Genomic DNA, 23,015 nt, shown 5'->3' with positions numbered 1-23,015 from the left:
TTCTAGTCAGTCTCATAAGACTAAATTAGAATAATCACAGCCAGCTCAGTCTAAGTTAAATGATGACTAGCAGCCTTTAAAGTTCAATTTAAAAGTTCCTAGCATGAAAGGAGAACCTCCTTCTGCAAATCCCTAGCCCTGATTAAAAATTTGGGACCGCTAATACTGGGAAGCAGAACTCCTGCCTTGTAGAAGCACACGTATCCTATCCATATTAGGAACAAACACGTGAGTAAGCCGTAAGTAAGTTGTAAATGCAAGACTGACTTCTTATAAGTGTCAACTGCCAGCTGGAATAGAGCTGCGCTGTTAAGGAGGCTGCCCTGAGACATTTCTAAGGTGAGTACAAGCTACTGACCTCAGCACTTCCAGCAACACGGATGTTTAAGTTCACTGTGGAAATGCAAAAGTATTTTGTTTATCAGCAGCAGCTGTACATCTTAATTTAAGGAAAGCTGTTTTACAGGAATGAAATCTTGCACCTCTAACACCAGAGAAGCTGCAAGACAGAGCAAAGTCTAGACTTAGTAACAAGCAGCCAGCAGTATTCACCTCATTTTTGCAACTCTCTTCAAGTACTTACATTGTAGTACGCTGAAAGAACAGGTCCAAAGACAGCTATAGTGAAGTCCTCACAATAGTGATTTTTATTAAATTAGTTGCTTTATAAAACATTGCAGATGTCATAATTGTTAACGTAACAATTTGCCCAACTGTAGTAACTGTTGCAGTTTGCTAAGCAAGTTTTTTTTTTTAAATGAAAGAAAATGGCTGAGTCGTGAAAGATTTACCACAGCCCATGAGAGACCAAAAGGAAGTCTTGTTTTTTACACTTAAACCAGGCAATTAACTGTTAAAGAATACCCAACCCATACAGCTGCATTAGTAGAAATTTAGATAAATGGAAACTAAACTTCATACTCATCTTTTTTTATTTTTTCAAATAAGGAACTCTTTCCTTGTTCTGACCCAAACAAGTGTTCTGTTTAAATGTCAAGCTTTGAAGTAGTGGGTATCTCAAGTGATGCATTCCATGTGCAGTATCCTTACGCTGAAGTTAGCAGTTTCCCCTCACAATATACTGAAAACCTCAAGCTCTAACTTAAGACAAAGCAATTGTAATACTAAGTGCACACCATGCCCTTGCTGCAAACTGCTTTTGTTCATCAAACAATTCATTCAAGGAGCTACAGTTAAGGCCATGTCATTGAACTGTGCTGGTAATAATACTTTGCCTTGTTGAAATTCATTTCCAATTTAGTGGCTGTTACTATAAAAATCAAATAGCAACAATACCGTTATCAGAATGCTGTGTAGTAGTTTTTTAAAAATTTTATTTTACTGCAATTTATACAGTTTTTAAATTTCTTCATTCTAACCCCTTGAGCACAAACCAGGAATCCCAGTGCCTTCGCACTGGCCTGACAAGAGTTAAACCACCAGCACAGAGATACTGCAATTTTGATTGTAGCATTTGGCAGAATTTAAAGAAAGAGAAGTTGTGCTACATGTTTAAGGGATTACGGGCAACAGAAAGACAATAGAAGGGGAGATAAATGTCACATGAAGTCTTCAAAGTCTTGTACGTATTCTCCATCATATCCTCCATAATCAGCCAGGTCATCTTTCATAGTAGCCTTTAAACCACCTCCAGGCACAACACCTTTTTTCTTCTTTTTGGCTTTACTTTGCTTAAAGAGGAAGAAGAGCATGTTTACTTAAAAATCCACAGTAATTTGTCATTATTTAAATTTGAGTAACGCCTCTCGTTTTTGAGGTATGAACACTTGCACCATGTACTCATGGTGAATGCACTGTTGCAATGATTTCTGCAGCAGCATTTCATCCACAACACAATCTAGTCATAGTAAAGCTATATTCCCGAGTGTTCCACAGCTCCCTACATCACATATTTAACTGTTTTGTCATTCATCCTATTTCACCTAGACTCTAACCAAGTAGACTAACTATGCGTCCTGTTAATTTTACAAAACTAAACAAGTATAAAGCTCTGCCTTACTGGATTGGTATAGTTGCAGGTTTCAGTGGTTAGCCAAACTAATTTAGAGGAAAAGGAGAGAGCATAAGAATAGAAAATATACATACTTTTAAACTTTTTTGGTTCAGTAAGTCACAGGCTTCTCTCCAAAGTGCAGTACATATTAAAGAAAGAGTTCATTATGTTTACCAAACTCTAGACTTAATGCAGTAACACTACATAAAATTTGTTTGTATTCTAGTGCTTCAGTCATTCCTGCAGAGGTCCTATAGAACTGGCATAATAGAATAACATCTGCCACTGAAACACGTTGTATTTAAGAGTCCCATTTTTCATTTACAAGCTACTACTTACAATAATAATGCACTGCCATTTGTTTTATATCAATCCTCCAGTTTGATTTAAAACATATTGAGAAAATTGTATTGACAATGATGTTTTCTGTTTAATTTTATTGCTTTCTAATGATTCAACTAATACTTCAATTCCAACTGACCTGGGATTTTAAATTTATAGTATAAAACATGATGTTATAATTTGCATCAGTTAAACTGTCACATCACCTCTAAAAACTTATTTTTCCTTGCCTATGCAATTACTGTTCCTTCAGTTTGCATGACACTGAGAAAATCCCAGCTATCTGCTATTCAAAATGACAAACTTTGGCAAAGAGTTAAAGTTACTTCCCTATATTGGTATTATATTGACATTTAACTGTAACTGAGGCTGGCTTCCATTCTCAGGGTATTGGCATAAGTCATTTTAACTCCAAGGCAGCACAGTGTAAAATGGAACAAGGTTATCATGCAGGTAAGATGCATGTAAATTAAGGGACGTTTTGCCTGTGGTCTCTAGATTCAGTAAACTGATTATCTCACACATCTAAGAGTATTTATTTAGTTCTAAAACAGTATCCAAGACTATCATTTCATCTACTACTACATGTAACAAAATCAGCAGTTCAATTCAGCATTAGACCTATTTCCATTTTCCAGGAGATCATCGTCTTTAGCAGATAATGTTACGGTTACAGAAAAGCGTAGAAGCCTTACCTTTTCTTGTTTTTGTTTTTCACTGCATAGTACTGTCAAAGAATTTGTGATCTTTTTCAAATCATCAATTTCCACTGCATTAGGGAAAAAAAAAAGAAAAGATTCCTTATCACTATTGATTTTAGAAGGCAGTTAAATAATTTGTCATAAAAATTCTATCAAAAAACTACGGAGGTGAGCATCAATAAGAAGTAAATACTGGCAATTACTTGATATAAAACAGCAAAATACATACTGGGTAATTCTGAGCCTTTTGATGACAACTGCTACTCACATGGTCCCTAATAAGCAGCTTGAACGTTCGGGAAGGTAAGATTTTGCAAATTCAGAGTTAGCGAACATGTGAGCCTTAGTAAGGAGACACTTGAAAAAAATCTAGTACTATGATGTAATACAGTAAAATAGGGACTGTTTTAGACACACACATAAAAAGAAGCAGCGGAATATTAATAATAAATTATCCACGAGATGGCAAGTCCTTCACTTTAGAAGACCTGGAATCCATTCGAAATGTATGTTACTAGCTTCAGGCAGCCAACGATCCCTGTATTTATGCAGCACTAAATAGTATCAAGTTACCACTTTGCTGAAGGACAACATGTGTACGGTACAGGAAAAGATCTCAAACAATGAATTCACCAAATACTTCAGCCTACCAGAACAGTGGAAACAAATTAGTTCAGTTTATCTGTGTATAGTTACATGCTGAATTCCAGAACAATTTATTTTGCAGTCCCTGAATTACATTATCTCAATTTTATAATAGTTTCCTTCCAAATTGCTACTCGAGTTTTCCGGCTCAGAGAACCATTTATTTTCCAGAAGCTGCTTCAGGGGAAACATGCGACATTTGTATCAGCAAAACAATTTACACTTTTAAAGTGACTGTACTTAACTGACTTGCAGAATGGCTCTAACAGTACAAGCACGTGATCCATAATAAAGTTTGTTGGGATGGAAATTGGATACTAGGTCAGTGAAACAGACTAGACTAGACTTTATTTAGTATAAACGGCATAGATTAATCTTGATTTAAATTTTACTCACAGCATGTTTTCAAATTCAACCCCATTACAATTTTGGCAGTACATTCCAGAAGTCTTTCACTTAACTTACATGAAATACATACGTCTCGAACTAATGCTTCCAAAAAACTGGCATAATGTAATGATTTTTCATATTGTGTAATTTTTTCTTTTAGTAGTTTGCCAAATTCCGTAAAGTCATCTTTTGAAGAGGGATTCATAGCATCTATTCCACAAGTGTTATTTACACCTGCAAGGAAAAACACAGGTTTTAAAGAAAACATCAGCTGTAGGCCCCTAAAAGATGACACCAACAGAAAACAAGTAACCCCATTCACATTCAGTTCTTCACTTCTGCTGAACCTTTGCAAAACTAAATCTGAGGTTTTCTCGCTCCCCACTGGCTTCTGCCAAACAAAAGCTACCAGCCTGAGTCACTAACCTGGACCTGAAAAGACTTTGCTCTAAAGCTTAGTCATTTGAACCAGCTATTTCTGAAGCACTTTGCTACATGTAGCACTTCTCCCCTTCCAGCCGGTCAGTGCAAAATGTAATGGGTTCTTTGCAACTGTTCTAAAGCAACCCTTCCTCCCCAAGGCACTGCACTCTTTCAGAAGATATGCAGCAGAATTTTCACTGAGTAATAAGCTGAATAACCCACTTTAAGCAAGGAAGCAAGCTTTCGTGTTTGAAGAATGCTGCTATAAATCAGCGCCTTTGCCAGCTGTGTCACAGCACAGAGCCAGAACAAGCTGCAGTAAGTCTATTTCCAGCTACCCAAGGAAACAAGCTCACTCCAGTAACCTAGCCGGCCTTCTCGACATCTAGCTTACTACACAGATTGCCCGAAGTAAAGCATGCGTGCGTTACGCTGCGCCACACTCGCCCAAAGCCTCATCAGCCTGAAGCCCGCATTGTAAAGCAGCTGAGAACATCAGACAGCACTCTCTTTCTTCACATGCTCATCTTTTTATCAGAAGCATAACTTAGTTGGGAAATTCAGTCAGCCATCTTTTTCCTATACCGTTCTACCAAGACTGGTAAGGAAAAGCACCTCACAGCCCAACGGTGTTTCTGCAGTTCTTGCAGCGAGTGCTCAGTACCAGGATATGCTTCCAGTAGCTTGGCTTTAAAACCCACGTTTGTTCTCAGTAACACAACCTGCACGTGCTCTAACAGTCAGATCCTGATCAACTCTCTCTGCAGGATCCCCGCACAGAACTGAAAGCTTCATTTAGGGTGCGGTACTTCTGTCATGTTACAATTACACTGAGCGGGGTACAACACACTTACCGAATGTTTCTTTTGCTAACTCAAGGTCTGACTCCTCTTGCAATTTCTTTAGCCGTAGTTTGTCTGCTAACTGTTCTTCTGGTGTAAGTTCTCTATGTTCCTCTGGTGCCTCTAACTGAATTTAAAAAAATGTATATAGGGGAACATTATATTGAGCAGAGGTATTACAGGAAATCATTTTTTTCCAGCGCCACTCAAATAGCTTCTGCCTGAAGTCAATACACCTCATGTACAAACCTGAAAGCCATCCCAATTAATCATAGCAATGCCTATTATTTAATTTAATAAATTGTTCATTTTAACTAAGTTGTGCCTTCCCCCTTCTCATATAAGTTTTACAACTGCATGTTTTACCATGAGGTGCATGCAAAAGAAATGGAGATAAGCATTATTTCCATAACCCAATTAAATTTCAGAGAAATTAAAGCTGACATCCCCCAGATGTTAAGCACAAGACTCAAGTTTGTTTTTTCAGACTACTCAAGGCCTTCATAGGCCTTGTGGAACCTCAAAAAAAAGAAAAGAAAAAACAGAACAAACCCACCCTTTAAATTTATGAGACCAAGAAGAAAAAGTAATTACCCTTTTTTTAAGCTCCTCTTGCTTTTTCTTTTGTTGTTTTTCTTTTTCTTTTATTTTTTCTGCTATTTTCTTTTTTTCTGAAACTTTGGGTTCTGTAAAACATTGAACAATATGACACTCGAGGTTTACTTTTTTTTTTTCCCAACAACCAGAAAACCACTAATCAAAGAGAAAGCGACAGAGCTCAGTTGGCACAATCTGTTCACAGAGAGGGTTAAAAGACACGCTTTCTCAAAACCAAAATTCATCCTATTTGGAAAGTGGTTTTGATACCTCAGATACACTCGGGACAAAACCAGCGTCTTTTCTGATGCTGCACACAGTGAAATGTATTCCTTTTAAGTCTCACCTTGTTTTATCTCTGTCTCCTTTACTTCCTCCTCTTCCTCCTCATCATCCCAGTTATCCTACAAAGTAAGTTTTAATTAAGATGAATTTTCACAGGATTCTTCTACAGATGATTTCTACTTTTTTAGATAAACACAAAGAACGGCAGTTTACATATAGCCTCTCTGAATGCTCACGCATCCATTAATCTGATGTATTTGAATTAAGAAGCAGGGGTAAGCCATTAGAGCTGTAAAATAAGGACGCTACTTTTGGGAGCGGACCACAATGTTTCAGGAGCTACGAAGACGGCGGCTTTTATTCAAAGAACTGCAAAGTTCCTGTCAACAGAGTTAGAAAAGCAAGTCACAAACTGTCAGATCAACATCGCACGGTAAAACATGACTTTACTGTAGCTCCTGTTACTAAACGTTGCACGATTCCGGGACGCCACCGGAGGCGTTCACGCAGCACGGCCACCGCTGGAACCGGACACGCGGCTGCAGCCACCTGCAGCAGGACGCTGCGCCACCACCACGGGGCCTCCCCCAAGGTGCCCGCTGCCCGCAGCTCGCGGCCACCGGTGCCCCTTCCACCGTGATGGAAGCGTCCGTGCGGCTGCTGCACGAGGGTGAAAACCACCCGGGAACCCGCTGGCCACGGGGCTGTGCTGTGAGCAGGAGAGTGGCCGTAGGCAGACGGGCGATGCGCGGGGGCATCCTGGTGCGGGAGCACCAACGCGCAGCGGCCCTCAGACCACGAGCCCGGGGCTTTTTCCTGAAGAGAAGGAGCTGTCAGAACACTCTTCCCACAAACACATCACTGGAACGTTCTCGATCACTTCCTCGAGTGCGTTTTCAGACCGCCCCAGCTGTGGTGTCTGCAGAGGTTCTCTGCTTTCAGTTTCCACCTTGGGCACGCTCCTCACGGCCGCGCTCCTGTGCCCGGACAGGCGACCCCAGCTCAAAGCACGACACAGCTCAGGTGAATAGCGAGGAAGCACTTCTCTAGAAGCAACCTGTTTCTGTCACCTGCAGACTTTGCAGCAGTAATCCCACAGTTCCTCTTGACAGCCATCGGGGTAGGGTTTATGGGAAGACATTTTTTCCTAACGCCACTCCAGATTCTGCTGGATGGCCTGACCTCCACATGGGAATCAGTGCTCTAAAACTGAAGTTACATGCCGAGCACCACAAGGCACACACACCAAAAGTTAGAGCCAAGAAACCTCACAGGCGTCTAATTTTAGTTCCCTGTTTCAACTGAACTTGCAAGCTTAAAAGATTACGTTTGACAAGGCGCAGCTCACGCGAAGATCGCGCAGCCCGTCAGGACATCGCTGTAAGCAAACTCACAGACCGAGTCCTGGACTTGGTCATTTCCACCTCACAACAGTGATGCAAGCGGTCATCCAGACTACTCATTTCAGGGGCTGGCATCGGCGTGACAAAGAAAAAGACAGAGACGGAAGAACGCAGCATGCGCTGCAATGTGCTGATCCAAGCAAGGAAGACACCCAGCCACCAGCTCACTCGAGTTAATTGGCACTTGTAAGAGCTCCAGCTTCCCTTCCACATTCCAAGAACCTGACTTGAATTTGCAGCGGCATTAGTTTAGCTCATATCTAATTAAGAGTTTGTTACACCCATGTCCATTACTGCCGTACAAAGCCTTATCCCCTGCCCTCTCCTTCACAGACTGGGGTTTTAACATCAAGTGCTCCCTAGTGCAAAACCCTGCGAGGCTGAAGGCAGCCTACCCGCTACGCAAAGGGAGCGGTGGGCCCGACAGAAACGACGGCATTTCATTCCTGCACGTGGGTGACTTCTCCAGGGCCTCTCGCACCACGACAGGCGCGCTCACAGCGGGCTGGCCGGGCTCTGGGCCGGCACACGGTGCTGGGTTCGGCTCGCGAAGCTCTGCTGATGAAGCAACACAGAAACGGCAAAAACCAGAGGGCGGCGTGACCACCCCTCCGCCGGCATGACCTCCCCCTCGGCTCGTAGGTGGGATTTTCAGGCGTTGACTTTTCAGGTCTCAACTTGAGCTGAAGAAACCTCCAACTGTCGGGAGCCGACCCACAGCGGAGGGATCGCGCCCCACCGCCGCCAGCAGGCTCCTGGCCGGGCAGCGTCCAGACATCGGCCACCCGAGGACTCACTTCTCAGCCCGGTGTGCCAACACCAGCAGCCTTCCAGCCAGGCTAACGCCATCTCGCTTCTTCAAGCTGTTTTTATTTAAGCAACAGAACACGATTAATATATTGGAGGTGATTTTGCTTTCTTTGCTTTTTCTGTTTTTGTTTTTAACTGGCAGCGGGGTGGAGTCCCAGTTACACCTATTCCTGCGTTTTATAAATTTCTGTGAACACTTGGAGGAAAAGAAAATTAGTACTGAATCTTTGCGCTGAATACTAAGTGATTCAAAAGAGGACACTTATTGCACAATATATCCACTAATGTAGCATAAAACTTTGAAGTATTTCAACAATGCTCATTTACACGTACGTAACTGAACTAAGGGCACTGAAATCATCTTCCTTTTCAGGTAAATAAACCTGCGATGAGAGTAGCTCTCACACTTTCATATGCACTTTGAACACATGAAAATGCACATTCTCCCCCCCCAAAACCAGAAGACATGATTTGAGAATGACAGGGACTCCACTATTGCGATTCCCAGTTGTACCTGGGCACCCTCCTTCACCAAGGCTGTTGCCTGTGTAACAAGCAAATTTCCCAGTTTTGGCTTTGTTGAGCAAAGAATTGCCCAAGAGTAAATAGATGAACGCTCCCTGGCAGGAGGCCCATCTTCTGGGAAACTTGTGTTCTGGTAACATTTGAGAGTAGTTTTATTACTTATGAAGATGCTAATTTTAAACCTGGGGAAGTCAAGATTTCCTGAACTTTAAGTTACTTTAGGTTCATTACCAAAACAACTTCAGAATAAACTCCAGAATCTGAATATATAAAAAGCATTCCAAAACACAGCATGCCCGTGTTAAGACAAACTACGCGGAAAACACCTTGTGCTTATATTTTAGACCACGTAATTTTTCTTCTGCAGGAACTTCTCCAGGGCTGACCCTGGCAAACGAGGTGTCCAAACAAACCTGAGCTACCTCCCTAGCTCAGCTCTGAGATCTTGAGCATTTGTAAGTAAGAGCCAACTGAAACCAAACAGGACAGCTTCATCTGCTGGATGGGTCCTTCTCTCCAGACGCAGCTCCAGTACTAAAACTGTAATCCTTCCGAAAGGGGGAAGTAGTTGCATTCTTGGTACATGGGGGAAAACCTTGTTCTTTTATTAGAACGGCCATAGGAAGCACAGGTGTCGCTAGGGGAATGACAGCTCGCAGTCCAGTTCGCTTGGACCCATTCCATCACAGCAGGAAAGTTTCCCACTTTCAAAGAAAGGAGGAAAAGCAAACTTCACAAACACAGTAGGTCTGATATATTCGTACATGTGCACAAACATATAAAGATTAAATACAAATTTCTATACAGACACACAGTCCCACTCTAACCACACTTTTTACAAATGACTGCAGCCACTGCATACAGAGATACCTCCACTTACTTTGCCTGCTGTAATGTGACATCTGTGATAACTACAGGGTGTGGGCATCACTAAATTCACAAAGTAAAATGGACAGCCTGTAACTTACAAAAAATACATATTTTTTTTAACAGATGAACTACTCTTTTCACACTACCTATAAAAACAAATACCCACCCTGAACTCCAAGGACAACTGAGTCAGTGTTTTTCAGAGATTCTGCTAACGCAAGCGCAGGCTAAATAACAAAACGAGCAAGTCCTCACCTAGTAAGCAGCAATTCTCTAGTTAGAAAGCTTCATACCTGTGACCGTAACGGAGCAAGCAGGTCGCCTGGTGAACCACCAGGAGATTGCCTAGTATCTCAGAAGCTTGATTTGAAACAAAAAGGTGTTTTGCAGTTTACCTATTTCCATTCCTCCCACTCTTCAAGCACCTTCCTCGTACATTTCCTGACATTATTTCGCTCCCTGTCTGCACGTACGCTAGGCACACTGAGGTTTCTGTGTCATCCACCACCCAGAAACCTGGCTCGCTAGGGGACAGCTGGAATTACATGGAAGAAAACAAACTTTTAAGGAAAGTCAGCTTTCGTAGGTATGAGAAATGAACACCCACACGCTTTGACACCAATTCCACGCTGACGTTGCTCCTCAAATGCACCAAAATTCACTTCCAAACAGTGCCTTAAGCAAACATATGTTAAGCGACCTACTGAACGTGACACGGCGCAGTAACACCGCCGCACTTCCCAGCTGCGGCCGGGGCCTGGGAGTGGGAAAAGGGGTGGCAGAGACACGCTGCCACAGCCCAAGCTTCCAGCCAGCAGAAGCAGCAGGGTTACGGTGCTGCTCTCACTGAACCCAGCCCACCGGGACGCCACGCTCAGGGCTACGATGACCGAAAGCGAGCAGCCACCAGCAGCCAGCCGCCCGCGGAGCAGCGCCCAGAGCCCGGCAGCAGCGGGGGGGGGTTCCCGGGCCCCCCCTCTCGGCCGGGCCCCCCCTCACGGCCTTGCTGCGGCGCGGGGACCGACCCGACCCGCCCCGCGGGAGGGCCGCGGGCAGCGCGGCCTCAGCTTCCCCCGGCCCCCGCCCGCCCAGCGCCGCCTCCCGGCCCGAGGGGCCGCGGGGATCCCCCCCGGAGCCCCCGATCCCGGCCCCGGCCCCCCAACATGGGCCCCTCACCGCCGCCTGCCCCGAGCCGGGCCGCGCCGCCTGGGCCCGCGGCCCCCTGAGGAGCGGCACCGGATGGCAGCGGCACGGCCCCGGCCCGCGGCCCCCAGCCCTCAGCCCCAGCCCCGGCACCTTCACGTCGTCCTCCTCATCCTCTCCGGCCCAGCGGTCGCCGGCCGCCACCCCCGGCACCAGCCGCTTCGCCACCGGCTCCACCACCTCGAAGCTGTCGGCGTCTGTGGGGGAGAGGAGAGCGGGTGAGCGGCGGCGGCGGCGGCGGGGGGGAGCGCGGCGAGGCCCGGCGGGGCGCGGGGCCGCCACCTACCCCACGAGTCCGCCTCCGCCGCCATCTTCCTGCCGCGGGCCGCGGCCGCTCCGCAGGCGCCGTGAGTCAGCCGCACCAGAGCGGCCCCAGCCAGCGCCGCGCGGGGCACGCCGGGACGGCGGCGGGATGCCCGCCCTGCGCCCCGCCCGCCGCCGGGGAGCGCGACCCGCCGGGCCCCGCCCGGCGCGGCGGAGGGACGCCATGATGGGAGGGTAAGGGAGAGGGGGGCGGAGCCCTCCGGCCGCCATGATGGGAGGGTAAGGGAGAGGGGGCGGAGCCCTCCGGCCGCCATGATGGGAGGGTAAGGGAGAGGGGGCGGAGCCCTCCGGCCGCCATGATGGGAGGGTAAGGGGCTGTGAGGAGGGACCCGGCCGCCATGATGAGGGGAGGGGAGGGCGCGGCCCGTGTCTTCCTCACGGTCGGGGCCCGGCCGCCGAGCAGCCCCCGGGGCCCCGAGCGAGCTCCGAGCCCCGCTCCGGGGGCTTCCACCGCGGCCCGGCCTCGCTGTGCGCGGGCGGGCTCCGGCCGCGACGTCCCGCGCCCGGCGCGCACCGCGTGAGGCGCCCCCGGCTCTCGCAGTCCCCTCACAACCCTTCTGTAAGGGGTTACAAAAAAGGCAAAAACCAAGATTTTTACAAAGGAGAGAAAGCTGTTGTATGTAGCAAGGAATTAATCTAGGAGTAGCCCTCACATCTGGGCTGAATTTATTCCCTTGGCCCTGCTGCAGTGGAAAAGCCCACGCCTTTTGAAGATACTTCACGTGTTAAAAATATTAATGGCACAACTCAGTCAGAGCAAGAGGCAAAGAATGAGAAAACACTAGACCGACGACTGCTAAGGTTCTTCACAGCTCTGCAGGCTGTCAGGATGCCTAAGCCCTAAGCGTGGCTGAACTGGTTCCTGCTGGGGTGAAAGCCGCTCCTCGTCCCCTTCAGCGGCGTGGGGGCCGCCGGGGTGGCGCCGCCTGCGGCCCTGCCTCCTGCAGCCCCGCCTCGGTCCTGCCTGAGCAGGATCTGTGCCCTCTGATCGCGTTTAGCAGTAAGGACACGACGACTGGTGCCGCACGGAGGTACCTCGGCAGCATCCCTCCTACCCTGCTGAGAGAGCCCAGCACCAGCCGGGGAGCACCGCTGTGCTAGCTTTGATGCGGTCTTCCTACAAGAACCCGGCTTCTGGTGCAACATAGAAATAATGTTTAATTTACAGGTAGATTGGAGATTAGAAGAGGATCAAGAGCCACAAAAACTAGAAGTTCAAACCTAGCGATGAGCCCTTGGTTTAATGTGGTGACACACAACAGGTTTTCCACTTTTCTTCTTTAGAGAGGCCAGAATTCCACCACCCCTACCCCCAAAAAAGTAATAAAACCCAATCTTTTTACGGTTATCAATACAATTGGTTAAAGACTCATCAGTGCCAGAATTAGGATGCTATGGTAAACCAAATTCAGTTTCAGTTCAGTCAACTCGTGCCAGGGGATTACACAATTTGGTTTATCGTAGGCTTGCAAACAACAGTTTGATAATTTTAAATAGCTGCAGGTAATTAATGAATTATTCACAGAGTTTTCATAACATTTTCTTCAGCAATGGGACCACTTTGTTTTCTAATAGGCTTTCTCAGTACTAAAATTTCTGTGCTTCAAACATTATGCTCCCCAGCTGGGAATAAATGCACACGATGCTGTGACCCCAGGAACGAGGAGGGGCCTTCGCAGGCCTCTCAACGATTATAATTGAATGCAACGATTATAATTGAAAGCTCACTGGATGTGAACAAATTGCTATGGCTAATAACTGCTTCCTACCCTCAAAAGAGCAGAGAGAAAGTATTCACAGGAATTGACTGACTTTCTGCTCCTGCCACTCCACCTCATGGAGACAACAGAGACCCAACTGTCAGGACAAGGACAGCTTAGCTTAAGTCACAGCCTGAATGGGCAGCCTAATTCTGAAAGAAATAGGTCTTACTAATGAGGTGTGTTCCAGATTCATCTGGATTCATCTGGAACACAGATGAATGTTCCTCTAGCAAGAAGAAGATCCTCTTGTGTTTGCTAGAAAAAAATATGACTTCCAAATTTATCATCCGTTTTTTGTTGTTACCCATTTACCAGGCACTAGAAATAACATTAGAGACGTAATTATAGATCAAGTAGTGTAGTAAGTTATATCCTCACCGAATCTAAACAGTTTCATAAGCTCAAGTGTGCTGTGAGGATAATTATGAAACTACTAGGAACCGTGAGATGACTGGGAACATATTAATTGTAAAAATATATATTTACCCAGCACGTTTAAATTTAAGCGTTTGGATTAAAACAAATAAGTATTACTCCCATTGTATAGACAAGGAAATTAAGGCACAGCTCTCTGAGTCAAAGGAAGTACTACCTCCTAGGAAACCAGGCAGTTCTCATTTTGAAAAAGTCTAAAGGTTTCTGCTTAGGAGGAGAAACAAATGCAAAGGAGACGGATCAGGCCTTGTGGTAATTTTACAAGATATTCACTGCATTACATATTGAAAATCGGGTTCAAAGCAAGACCGTCTTAATCAGCTGTAACAATTTCAGTCCATAACCCACTTCTATTCTTTTCTTGGTCTCCAGTACCCTTAGCTTTTAAAAAAGCATAAACACCACTTGTTTCCCTTTGGTTTTAAAGGCTGAAAACTGACATGAGAAATGTCTTGCTTTACAGAAAACTGAGTCTTCAATGAAGTCTGATATCAGCTAAAAATCATAAAAACAGTAACTAGAACATAAATATTTAATATAAATCTTTATGGTTGTATATACTAGAAATGATGGCAAAAGAAACACAAATTTGTAGAACATTGGTTCTCTTCCAATTGTATTTTACAAGATTCAGCCTATCAGTACAATGACATTTTTGCAAGTATCAAAAAAATAAAGCAAAACAGTATTACATTACACGGTCAAGACAACCAAAATAGTGATGTGCTTAACAGAATCTATACAAGTTAATCTTTAGTAGGTCATCCTTGCTTGCTTCCAAACAAAAAGTTGCTGTCATTTTTTTTTACATTTTTATTTTTTTTACAAAATTATGACCACTAACTAAGAAAATGATGCATCTATGCTACTTCTCACCAGCCATTTATCAGCTTGTTTAGGATTTTATTTAAGCATCAACAATCTATGACGCGAAGCTGAAATTACATGGTTTTGGTGTAATTGAATCTTTGAGAGTAGTTCTTTAACGTCTTAAGAACTTTGTTCTTCAGCTGAATGACTTTAATGTGACAATTATATTTCCAGAAAAAGCGTCTTCCCATGAACCTTCCTTTAGCTTCCACTCCACAGCAGCTTTAACTGATCTTCATTACTCTCGCATGCTGTTTGCAGCAGGATCAGCTCCCTGCACAGCTGCGTGCCCCAGCGCAGGCAGAAGGAAGCGGCTAACACGTTACCTGGGGAGAGGAGAGGGAAGAGGGAAAAGCCTCCCAGAGCCAGCTCAGCCTGAGCTGTTGCGGAACTACACCCTGCTGCTGTAATTCTAGGCTTTCCTTTCAGTCTTCACATTTCAAATTCATGCTATTCACAGAGCGGATTTTAAAGTCCCTTTTTAGGGACTCAGAAACGAAACACCTTCGATGGATCAGTTCTCCCAGAAACAGGAATTTGTCCTCTAGAATCGGAAGACGTTTACCTCGTCTCAGGAGGTGAAGGCCATGAACAATGAGCCGTGCGCTGCTGTCTGACACTCACGGTATTGCCCAGGTGCCACGCGCCTATGATTTCTTTATTTCATCTTTGTATCAGTCTTTGATAATGAGTTTAGAGAAGCTTAATGGAGCTGACTGATTGAATCAGCATGACTGCAGATCAGATCAGAGGTACCACCTGCCTGCTTTGCCACATAGATCCATACAAGTCCTTTCACCAGAAAAATACTGAATATTTAACTTGAAATTCTACTTACAGTGGAAGACTTAATACAATAGCGATTAGTTTCTCTTTGTACCTGTCAGAACAAACTTGTCAAACTGTGCTGATACCATTCTAGTAAGTAGAGTGTGGTGCTTTTTTTTTTTTAAATTGGCAATATGTTGTGAATGTTTACTTTCCGGCCTTGACTTTCTGAAATGCATTACGTTATAATTTAGCTATCTGTACTAGATTAATCTCAACTATGTAAATATTAATTTTACACGGAAATGTTAGCTTTGTAAAGGTGCGCTCTCCAAGTCCTTCAGATGGAACATAATGGGAGCACAGTGTGGGGAGGGGATGAAGAAGGCACAGATAACTTTTCTAATTCCCCAAATCTAGGTGTACTCAGTGCTGATCCAGTCCTCGGCCAGAAGAGAGAGGAATGACAGCATGGGACACCCTCTGAGTTCAGCAGCCACAATTCACTGTGATATAAGCATCTCACCACAGACGGGGGCCTTCCTTAGTTTTAGTATCAATTGTGAAGTTACCAACCCCATCCTCTACTTTAGTATACTAACAGGATGCAGTTGCTTTTGGCAAAGAATTAAAGGTATGATTTGCAATGCAATGCTATATGGAAGTCAGAACCAGAAGGAAAAAATAAAGGAATGCGGGTATTCCCTCGGGATACTAACAGTATTTTTGTGCTTCTGGACAGCTTTCCTCACCAAATGACCAAGCTCTGCTATTAACGGCTGCTCCAGACCGCAAGCCTGCGTTACTACACTGCTGGTGGAAGATGGGTTAAGGAGATTTCCACCCACTCCACCTGTTTCCTCAGCCACTCATTCCTGGTCCCTCTCCTTATCAGGGCTCGATGCTTTTTCAGTTGTGCCAATCCAACCAGCACCTAAATCAGATGTCTGAGAGGCTGGGGAGGGGAGATGTGGCATGAGGACGCTTGCTTCTAACAGTGAGTGAGAGCAAACAGTCCTGCTGCCCATGGCTCGCTGCCTCCGCAAGGCATTTCAGCCAGCACTTCCTTCTATTCTCATTCAGCACAGCACTTGCATATCTGATTATTTTTAATAACACATTTAAGTGCTTTGTTTAAAGAAGACATGCCTCCTTAGCATGCATTCGGTTGCTATAACTCTTGCTTTGGGAGATGTTTGATCAGGTCTTGAAACATTCAGGCTTTCAGATACATTTCAATAATAATGAAAAAATATTTTCCTACAGAGACGGAACGTGCAATGAATCAAAGGTGGAAAAGAAGCCAATAATACCATGGTGAATGCTATTCTATCTATATAACAATTTAAGGAAATATATATAAAAAAAAGAGATTGAACATATATTGTCAGTATAAGTATGAAATATTGTTTTGCTGTCAGAACTAAGAATGCTCAAACCTAGAACAGAATACATATGGACGTGTAAAATTAACACACAATTGCCACGATCAATCCAAAGACCACAAATTAAATCATTAAAAACTTTGGAAATAGAATGTTGTGTTTTTTAAACATACATAAAATTTGAATAAATGATACAGCTACAAGATTAACTGCTGAAGTAGCACAGTTCTACATTCAAGACTCGAGTAATACACACAGCTGAGACTCCCCCGGTTATCAGTGTCAATTTTGGTATGCACAATTTGATCCAGACTAATGTCGGAGAAACAGTTAAGCCTTACCCTCGAGACTAACGAGATGAGAATAAAGCCTGATGGAATATAACTTTGCCTCATGCAAAGACTGTTTATGCCAGAAGTGTTTGACATTTTTAGGAACTTAGATTTTGAAGAAGGTAGACTCATTCTGCAAAGAAAGTTCAGAATGATAAATACCAGACTTGCAGCACATTAAAATATTAATATTTAATGTTTACTAAGCAGTCTCTGTTATTGTTGTTGTGCATCTATGTAGAACTAAATCCTCCAATTTACATTTTGATTTCCCTCACTGATCTGATAATCACAACACAGATACAGCTGTAAAGTGCAATGTATGCTTTGGTTTCCTTAACTAAAGAAAGCACTTTCATAATGGTTTTAGCCAAAGATAGGACGCACATGTTTAAGGACATTATTTGAACAGATGATAATCTCTTTTTACAGTCAGAGAAAAGCTATGAACTACTTAACAAAAATGGTTTCATTCTGGTAGACTAGTGAATTTTAAAGCAGTCCTATTATGTAAATTACTCTAAGAAATTTGGAAGAATTCCACATTAAACAAGGATTCACTGTTAAACTAATTAAAAATCTCAGATTTAGATTTACATTTTAACGAACAACTAAAAAATTGTTGGCAAACCATGTAGCAATTCAAATACAAGCTGACCATTTTCAAAATCTATAAATATTTCCAGAACCATCTTATCAACATAAAAACAGGAAGGAACGGGGATGGTTACAGGGTTCACACGTCTGCGCAAAAGCATATATAAAGGTAATGTTATGTACATTTTATTTCAATAAAGACATAAGACAAACAGCGTAAAGATGCCCAGATGCCCTAAAGATAAATACATTTAAAAGATTCTCATTAAAATGAATCTGTAGTATTTCTTTCCTGCAAGCAAAATACCTTTCTTTAAATACAAAAAAAATCAGTATTCTGAATTGCAAATGTTTTCACTTTTTTGCAGAAAATCTGCCATGATGTTTTTGTTTTTTTTTTTAATGAATAAGGATTTTCCACAAAACAGGCTTGCTCTACATGCTAATTTTTTAAACAGTTCAGTGACACAATGTGCTAGCTACATACACAACAGATAATATAGTAAGAAAACACTCAACCTGATGAAAAGTTAAAATCTTCATTAATACACTGGAAAAAGTTGACATAACTCATGCCTTTTAAAATCAAAAATACAAAAATTAAATGTTTTCCTAAAAAGATTTTCCTTATTTTAAGGACTCATTTGAAAATGAAGCTGCATGTAATTTGTACAATAAAATTGTACAAGTAAACAGGTAATATACATAAAAAATTAATTGACATACTTCTCAATTATCAGTTGTCCACCTTTAATTTCCAATACTGTACTTTCTTAACAAGCATACAAAATATCAAACTTCTCTTTAGAAAAAGTGCCGTTCTGTGACATCTTTTACACAAAAACAGTCTGAGCCTATGGCATGTTAATGCAGTCGAGAGGCAAAGCATCCTAACTTTTACAAATTATACCTTCCATAAAAAGCCTCCTGAAAAGGAGATTACACACCATTATAAAAATATCAACCTCTTGTAGTAGCTGCATTAGAGAACCAAGGCTTGAAGACTATTTCCATATAGCATAGAAAACCACTATGATAGCAGACTGACTGCATTGGTGGCATGGGAGTGTACTGTACCACAGGATTATGCATAGTCACTGGTAGGTACCCTCGCTGTCACACAGTTTAAAACTGATTGTAACGAAGAGCAGTGTAACAGAGGTACCATCAGCCCATGCAAAACATCTTAAAATACTGAGCCACTGTGCAGAATACTTCATTCCTGGAGGAAACAGAAGGCAGCAGTAATTGAATTGCATCAAACCTAACAGGTGACCAAACTAATTCTCCTTTAAGGATTTGCATGCACAGTATAGTCTGAGGTATTCCTTGTCCATCAGTTGTTTGTGCCACTGCAAGATATCGTCTGTCCAGAGTACATGCCATCACAATGGTTTAAAATATTCTGAATATTAGTAATTCTTATATTCTTCTTATCTAGCCAGTCTCTTGATTTTTGAAAAGATTTCAACTACAGTAGAATATTACAGAAACAAAATATAAATGCAGGGTTTTTCTTTCTAAATGAAACTTACATGGGCTAAAACTAGAGAATATTTTTAAACAAATATACAGTATGCAGGCAGACGAAGCAGGAAAACGGCCATTCAACTGTATAATAAAAAACTAAGAAAATTTGGCTATTTCCAGAAAAACTATGAAGCGCCTCAACTAAAAGGAATGCATAATGAAATTCTAATCTAATACAGGTCAAAAGTGTAAAAAGGTTATAAACCTTAACAGGAAAAATAAAACAACTTTTACTGGCCATTCCTGTTGAAATGAGAATCTTAAAGTAACAGAAAAGTGGCTACAAACCCACTTAGAGCACCGAACAGAGAGAAAATAAGAGTCCATTTTCAATCTCTGTTATATCATAAAATCCTGTGTTTCTACAGGTCAAACTGCTGGTGGCAGAAACAGAATTCTTTATAAACTGCAGATGTCCTGTACATAAAAAAATTCATCGGAGTTGCACTAGTTCTAAAGACTTTTCTGTTCTAGCCTACCTACTGTGTTGTACTGTATTGTACTGTATGTATTCAATCTCAGATATATAAAGTCTCTTTCTGTAACCCTTGATTATTGTTGGGCACCAAAGATAAGAAAAGCAAGACGGGGTACAAAAATGCAAAATTTCAACAGTAATGGCAATGTTTTGTTTTAGTCCAAAAGGGTCCTGCATTTTCTCCCCCTTCAGTAAGTAGACAAAAGGCTTTAATCTGGGGGTAGCAAGTCATGCAAGCGAAATCTGTCTCTGATGTGAGGTCGGACATCTTCATTCTGTAGGCAAAAAAAAAGCACAGGTTTTAGAAGAATAAACACATCTATAAATCAGATTTCAATACGGGCAAATTTCTAACACCAGTATATTAATGTGACAAAATAGAAGCCATGAATATTTGTAATCACAATGTTCTTAAAAAAATTATATAACATTCACAACAGTTTTTGAATAAGATTATTTCCATTTTAAGAATAAAGGCACACAACACAGGCAACAGAAGGCTGTACTTAACCTAAATTTCTAAAGATTCTCAATTTCATTATAATTGATGTCACAATTCTCCAGGTTTTCATTAAAAGCACAGCTATAAATGATGGCATTCTGTCCTTTGCTATATAAATAAGTCCTTGTACAAACTTTGAATTACTGCCCAGAGAACGCTTTCCAAGAGACATATATGACTTTCAGCAGTCAAAATCTCAGTGACTCAGAATCTGAAAGTGTGTGATGCTGCTTAGAAGAGCTAACTGATGTTCTGGGGGGAGAGGGCGGAAGCCAAATGAAGGAAAGACTTACCAGCTCTACAAGTTTCTCCAGAAATGGAATCAATTTTAGGAGTTCATTGTCATTTTTATCCATGAACCAGCTTTCTATAGGAATTCCATTTGAAAGCTAAAGTAAAAAAATCATCAACAAATGACATATACTTAATTTATCTAATGATACGATTTGTGAAATAGCATTTTGGGGAAAAACGTTTCCAAGATGCAGTGTATTAATATGTATTTTTCCTCTAAAGTTTGTATTAAAATTCACTTCTGAAATAACTCCTTCCTTTGCATAAATCATTGCAAAAATTTCCACATCAAAGCTGAAATAAACCTAGCTGTAGAAGATCTGCTGAACTGAAAAGCATTCGTATTTTGAGAAAATTTTATGTTAAAACAACACATGGATACTAACCGTGTCCTGGCTGTAGTTTGTGCAAATGAGGCTAAGTCAAACAGGTGGGGTTTTTTGGTTCTTTAATGTAGATGAGACATTAGAGATCACTCTCTGAACTCCTTTATCTATATAATAGGACCAACTGGAATAGTTACATACCATACTTCTGGAAAAATCTAAATCACAGAGTATAACTTTATAACATTTAAGTATAAATAATTTTCACAGCTGTGTGTGTCAGTTCAACCAGTGATCTGTTCTTAATGATTTCACTAGCATTAAAAAACGAGGTCTGCAACAAAGTCCAGGGGACAGTCTTAGCAGACCTGGAGGCTTCTTTAGAAAAAACGAACAAGAAATAAAACTGACTGGTTATAGTTTGTTCATAAAATAAGTCACTCACTTTACACATGACTGGCTCTTCACAAGAGAAAAGCAAGCAAATCAGAGCAATTTGTTAAAGTATGTTTTATAAATTTAAATACAAAGTTAACTGCAAACAATGTAGTCTTAAACTGAAATACCGTCGTCTTTTTCACTGTATTCCTTTGGGAAGTTTTTTGCCACGTCTAAGAAGTTTACTGATGGCAGCATACTTACCTGATAGGCAAAGGCTTGCGGTGAATTGTCAATTATGATCGTTTTTGAAAGATCTCTACCAAGAATGTTTAAATCCTTTATGTAATTTCCTTGTACACAAACACAATGCTCACGGAAAAGTCGATGCCTGTGATTAAATTAAAATACTAATTAATGAGAAAAATGCAACATCACATGGCATAAAGAAAAAGTTAACAATACCAAATGTTCTTTTTTTCCTCCTCTTCTGCTCTACTTAGCTCGTTTTTAAGAACCTGTTCCATATTTTCCATTCTACTTTGACCTTTTTACTGGTAAAATTGCTAGCTAAGGTGATTTTATGTTTATCTAGTTCTGCAGGCAATTGTTTGCATTTACACAGAAAAAGCTCAGCTCAGATGTAACGAATATTTGTCAACAGGGTCTTGCTTTCTAACCATTTTTCCAGATGGACTGACAGAGGGACCCAAGATACTGAAATTATTTTGCAAGGCCCCAGAATCAGAGATCATGTCTGCACTGGAATCAATTTATTGAGTTTGTTCTTTTTATTTTGCTCCAACCGCTACAGTACACAGCCTCCACATGCCACTGTTAGAAGAAATATTTTCCTTCTTATGCTCCCTCTGTTCACAATTAACCTATTTCAGTTTTTAGAGCCTGAAAAAAGCCTTGAGGTCAAAACATTCCATCAACTTCTTCCTACCCAATTCTCTTTTAATTTATTATAAAAGAAATACTTAGTAAATGGATGGATGCGTAGAATAAGAGGATTCAAGTAAAAAAAAAAAAAAACACAACAGGAGTAAAACTGAAATTTCATAAAATATCAGCATGACTGTAATTCAAAAGTAAGTTATAAACTAGACAGATTTCAAGTTTTACATGGCTGTATTACAATGCAGTTTCTTTAAAGCTGTTATATTTTTAAGTGAAGTTTTTAAAAGCTGTACAAAGCGTGCTTAATTTCATAAAGGGGTTGAGTTCCTAATGTTGCTATGGAAGAAAATAAGCTGATGCCTCAGCAGCGAATGAATTTATATATAGATTCTGAGTCACACGTGTGGAGTGCCTGACAAATCTACCTTTAGGCTAATGTCAAAACTCATCATGCCTTGATGTCAGGTTTTCAGTGGCACATGAATCACATCTAAATTCATGTATCATATGAATTTCACAGAAATTCTGTAAATTTTTAGAACACAGCCAAGCAAGTATATTTTTTACACTTTTCCTGTTAACATCAAAATTAAAACTGTGGTCCTCAATCATAAATATTAGATACTTGGAGAAAAAGAATCAACACCATGGACACACACAGACACATTTTCTGCATGTGCAAATATCTTACTTGTTCATACATCCTGCTTGGCTGTGTGCGCAGGGAGGCTCAGATATTCCAGTGATTGTGCATTTCTAACTTCAAAAGTCCAGTTTTGGTTGCTCATTCAAAATGCAGTAGCGAGTAAATTTACCAAGATAACATGATGCAGAGAAATGCTTTGCCAAAGACATTCTCGGGACAGAATTTACACAGTCCTGACTACAATCAAGTATAGTTGCTACTTCCCTTACTTGGGATACCCTATTTAGGGTGAATCCCTGAGAAACCCCCTCTTCAGTTTCAACTCTCCCACATTAACAGTCCACCTTCCAGATGAGAATAACAGAAAGAATCTCATCTGATAGAATTTGTCTTAAGGCACTGTTCTTGAGAAATGCTAATCTCTTCCAAACAAA

The 23,015-nt window shown here is 41.8% G+C and overlaps 2 protein-coding genes across 3 annotated transcripts in view; both read right to left on the bottom strand.

The window, feature by feature from the left end:
• Window positions 1-624: 624 nt before the first annotated feature.
• EIF3J (eukaryotic translation initiation factor 3 subunit J) lies at window positions 625-11,495 on the bottom strand. Its single transcript, XM_067003848.1, has 8 exons — window positions 11,337-11,495; window positions 11,144-11,247; window positions 6,301-6,358; window positions 5,952-6,043; window positions 5,370-5,484; window positions 4,168-4,326; window positions 3,052-3,125; window positions 625-1,691 (listed from the first exon to the last, which is right to left on the bottom strand). The coding sequence occupies exons 1-8, from the start codon at window positions 11,359-11,361 to the stop codon at window positions 1,560-1,562; spliced, it is 759 nt and encodes a 252-aa protein (XP_066859949.1). The 5' UTR covers window positions 11,362-11,495; the 3' UTR covers window positions 625-1,559.
• A 2,604-nt stretch (window positions 11,496-14,099) lies between these two features.
• Window positions 14,100-23,015, bottom strand: part of CTDSPL2 (CTD small phosphatase like 2) — a 44,086-nt gene continuing 35,170 nt past the window's right edge. For both annotated transcript variants that reach the window (XM_067003847.1, XM_048046314.2), the window contains 3 exons: window positions 21,297-21,423; window positions 20,328-20,423; window positions 14,100-19,807 (listed from right to left, as the gene is read on the bottom strand). In XM_067003847.1, the coding sequence (XP_066859948.1) occupies window positions 19,742-19,807; window positions 20,328-20,423; window positions 21,297-21,423 (289 nt within the window). In that variant the 3' untranslated portion in view covers window positions 14,100-19,741. The remainder of the gene's footprint in view (window positions 19,808-20,327; window positions 20,424-21,296; window positions 21,424-23,015) is intronic.

This window comes from Anser cygnoides, chromosome 11 (assembly GCF_040182565.1).
Source record: "Anser cygnoides isolate HZ-2024a breed goose chromosome 11, Taihu_goose_T2T_genome, whole genome shotgun sequence".
Classification (NCBI taxonomy): domain Eukaryota; kingdom Metazoa; phylum Chordata; class Aves; order Anseriformes; family Anatidae; genus Anser; species Anser cygnoides.
The sequence above is the reverse complement of the archived record's forward strand: the minus strand, read 5'-3'. Positions and strand labels throughout refer to the sequence as shown.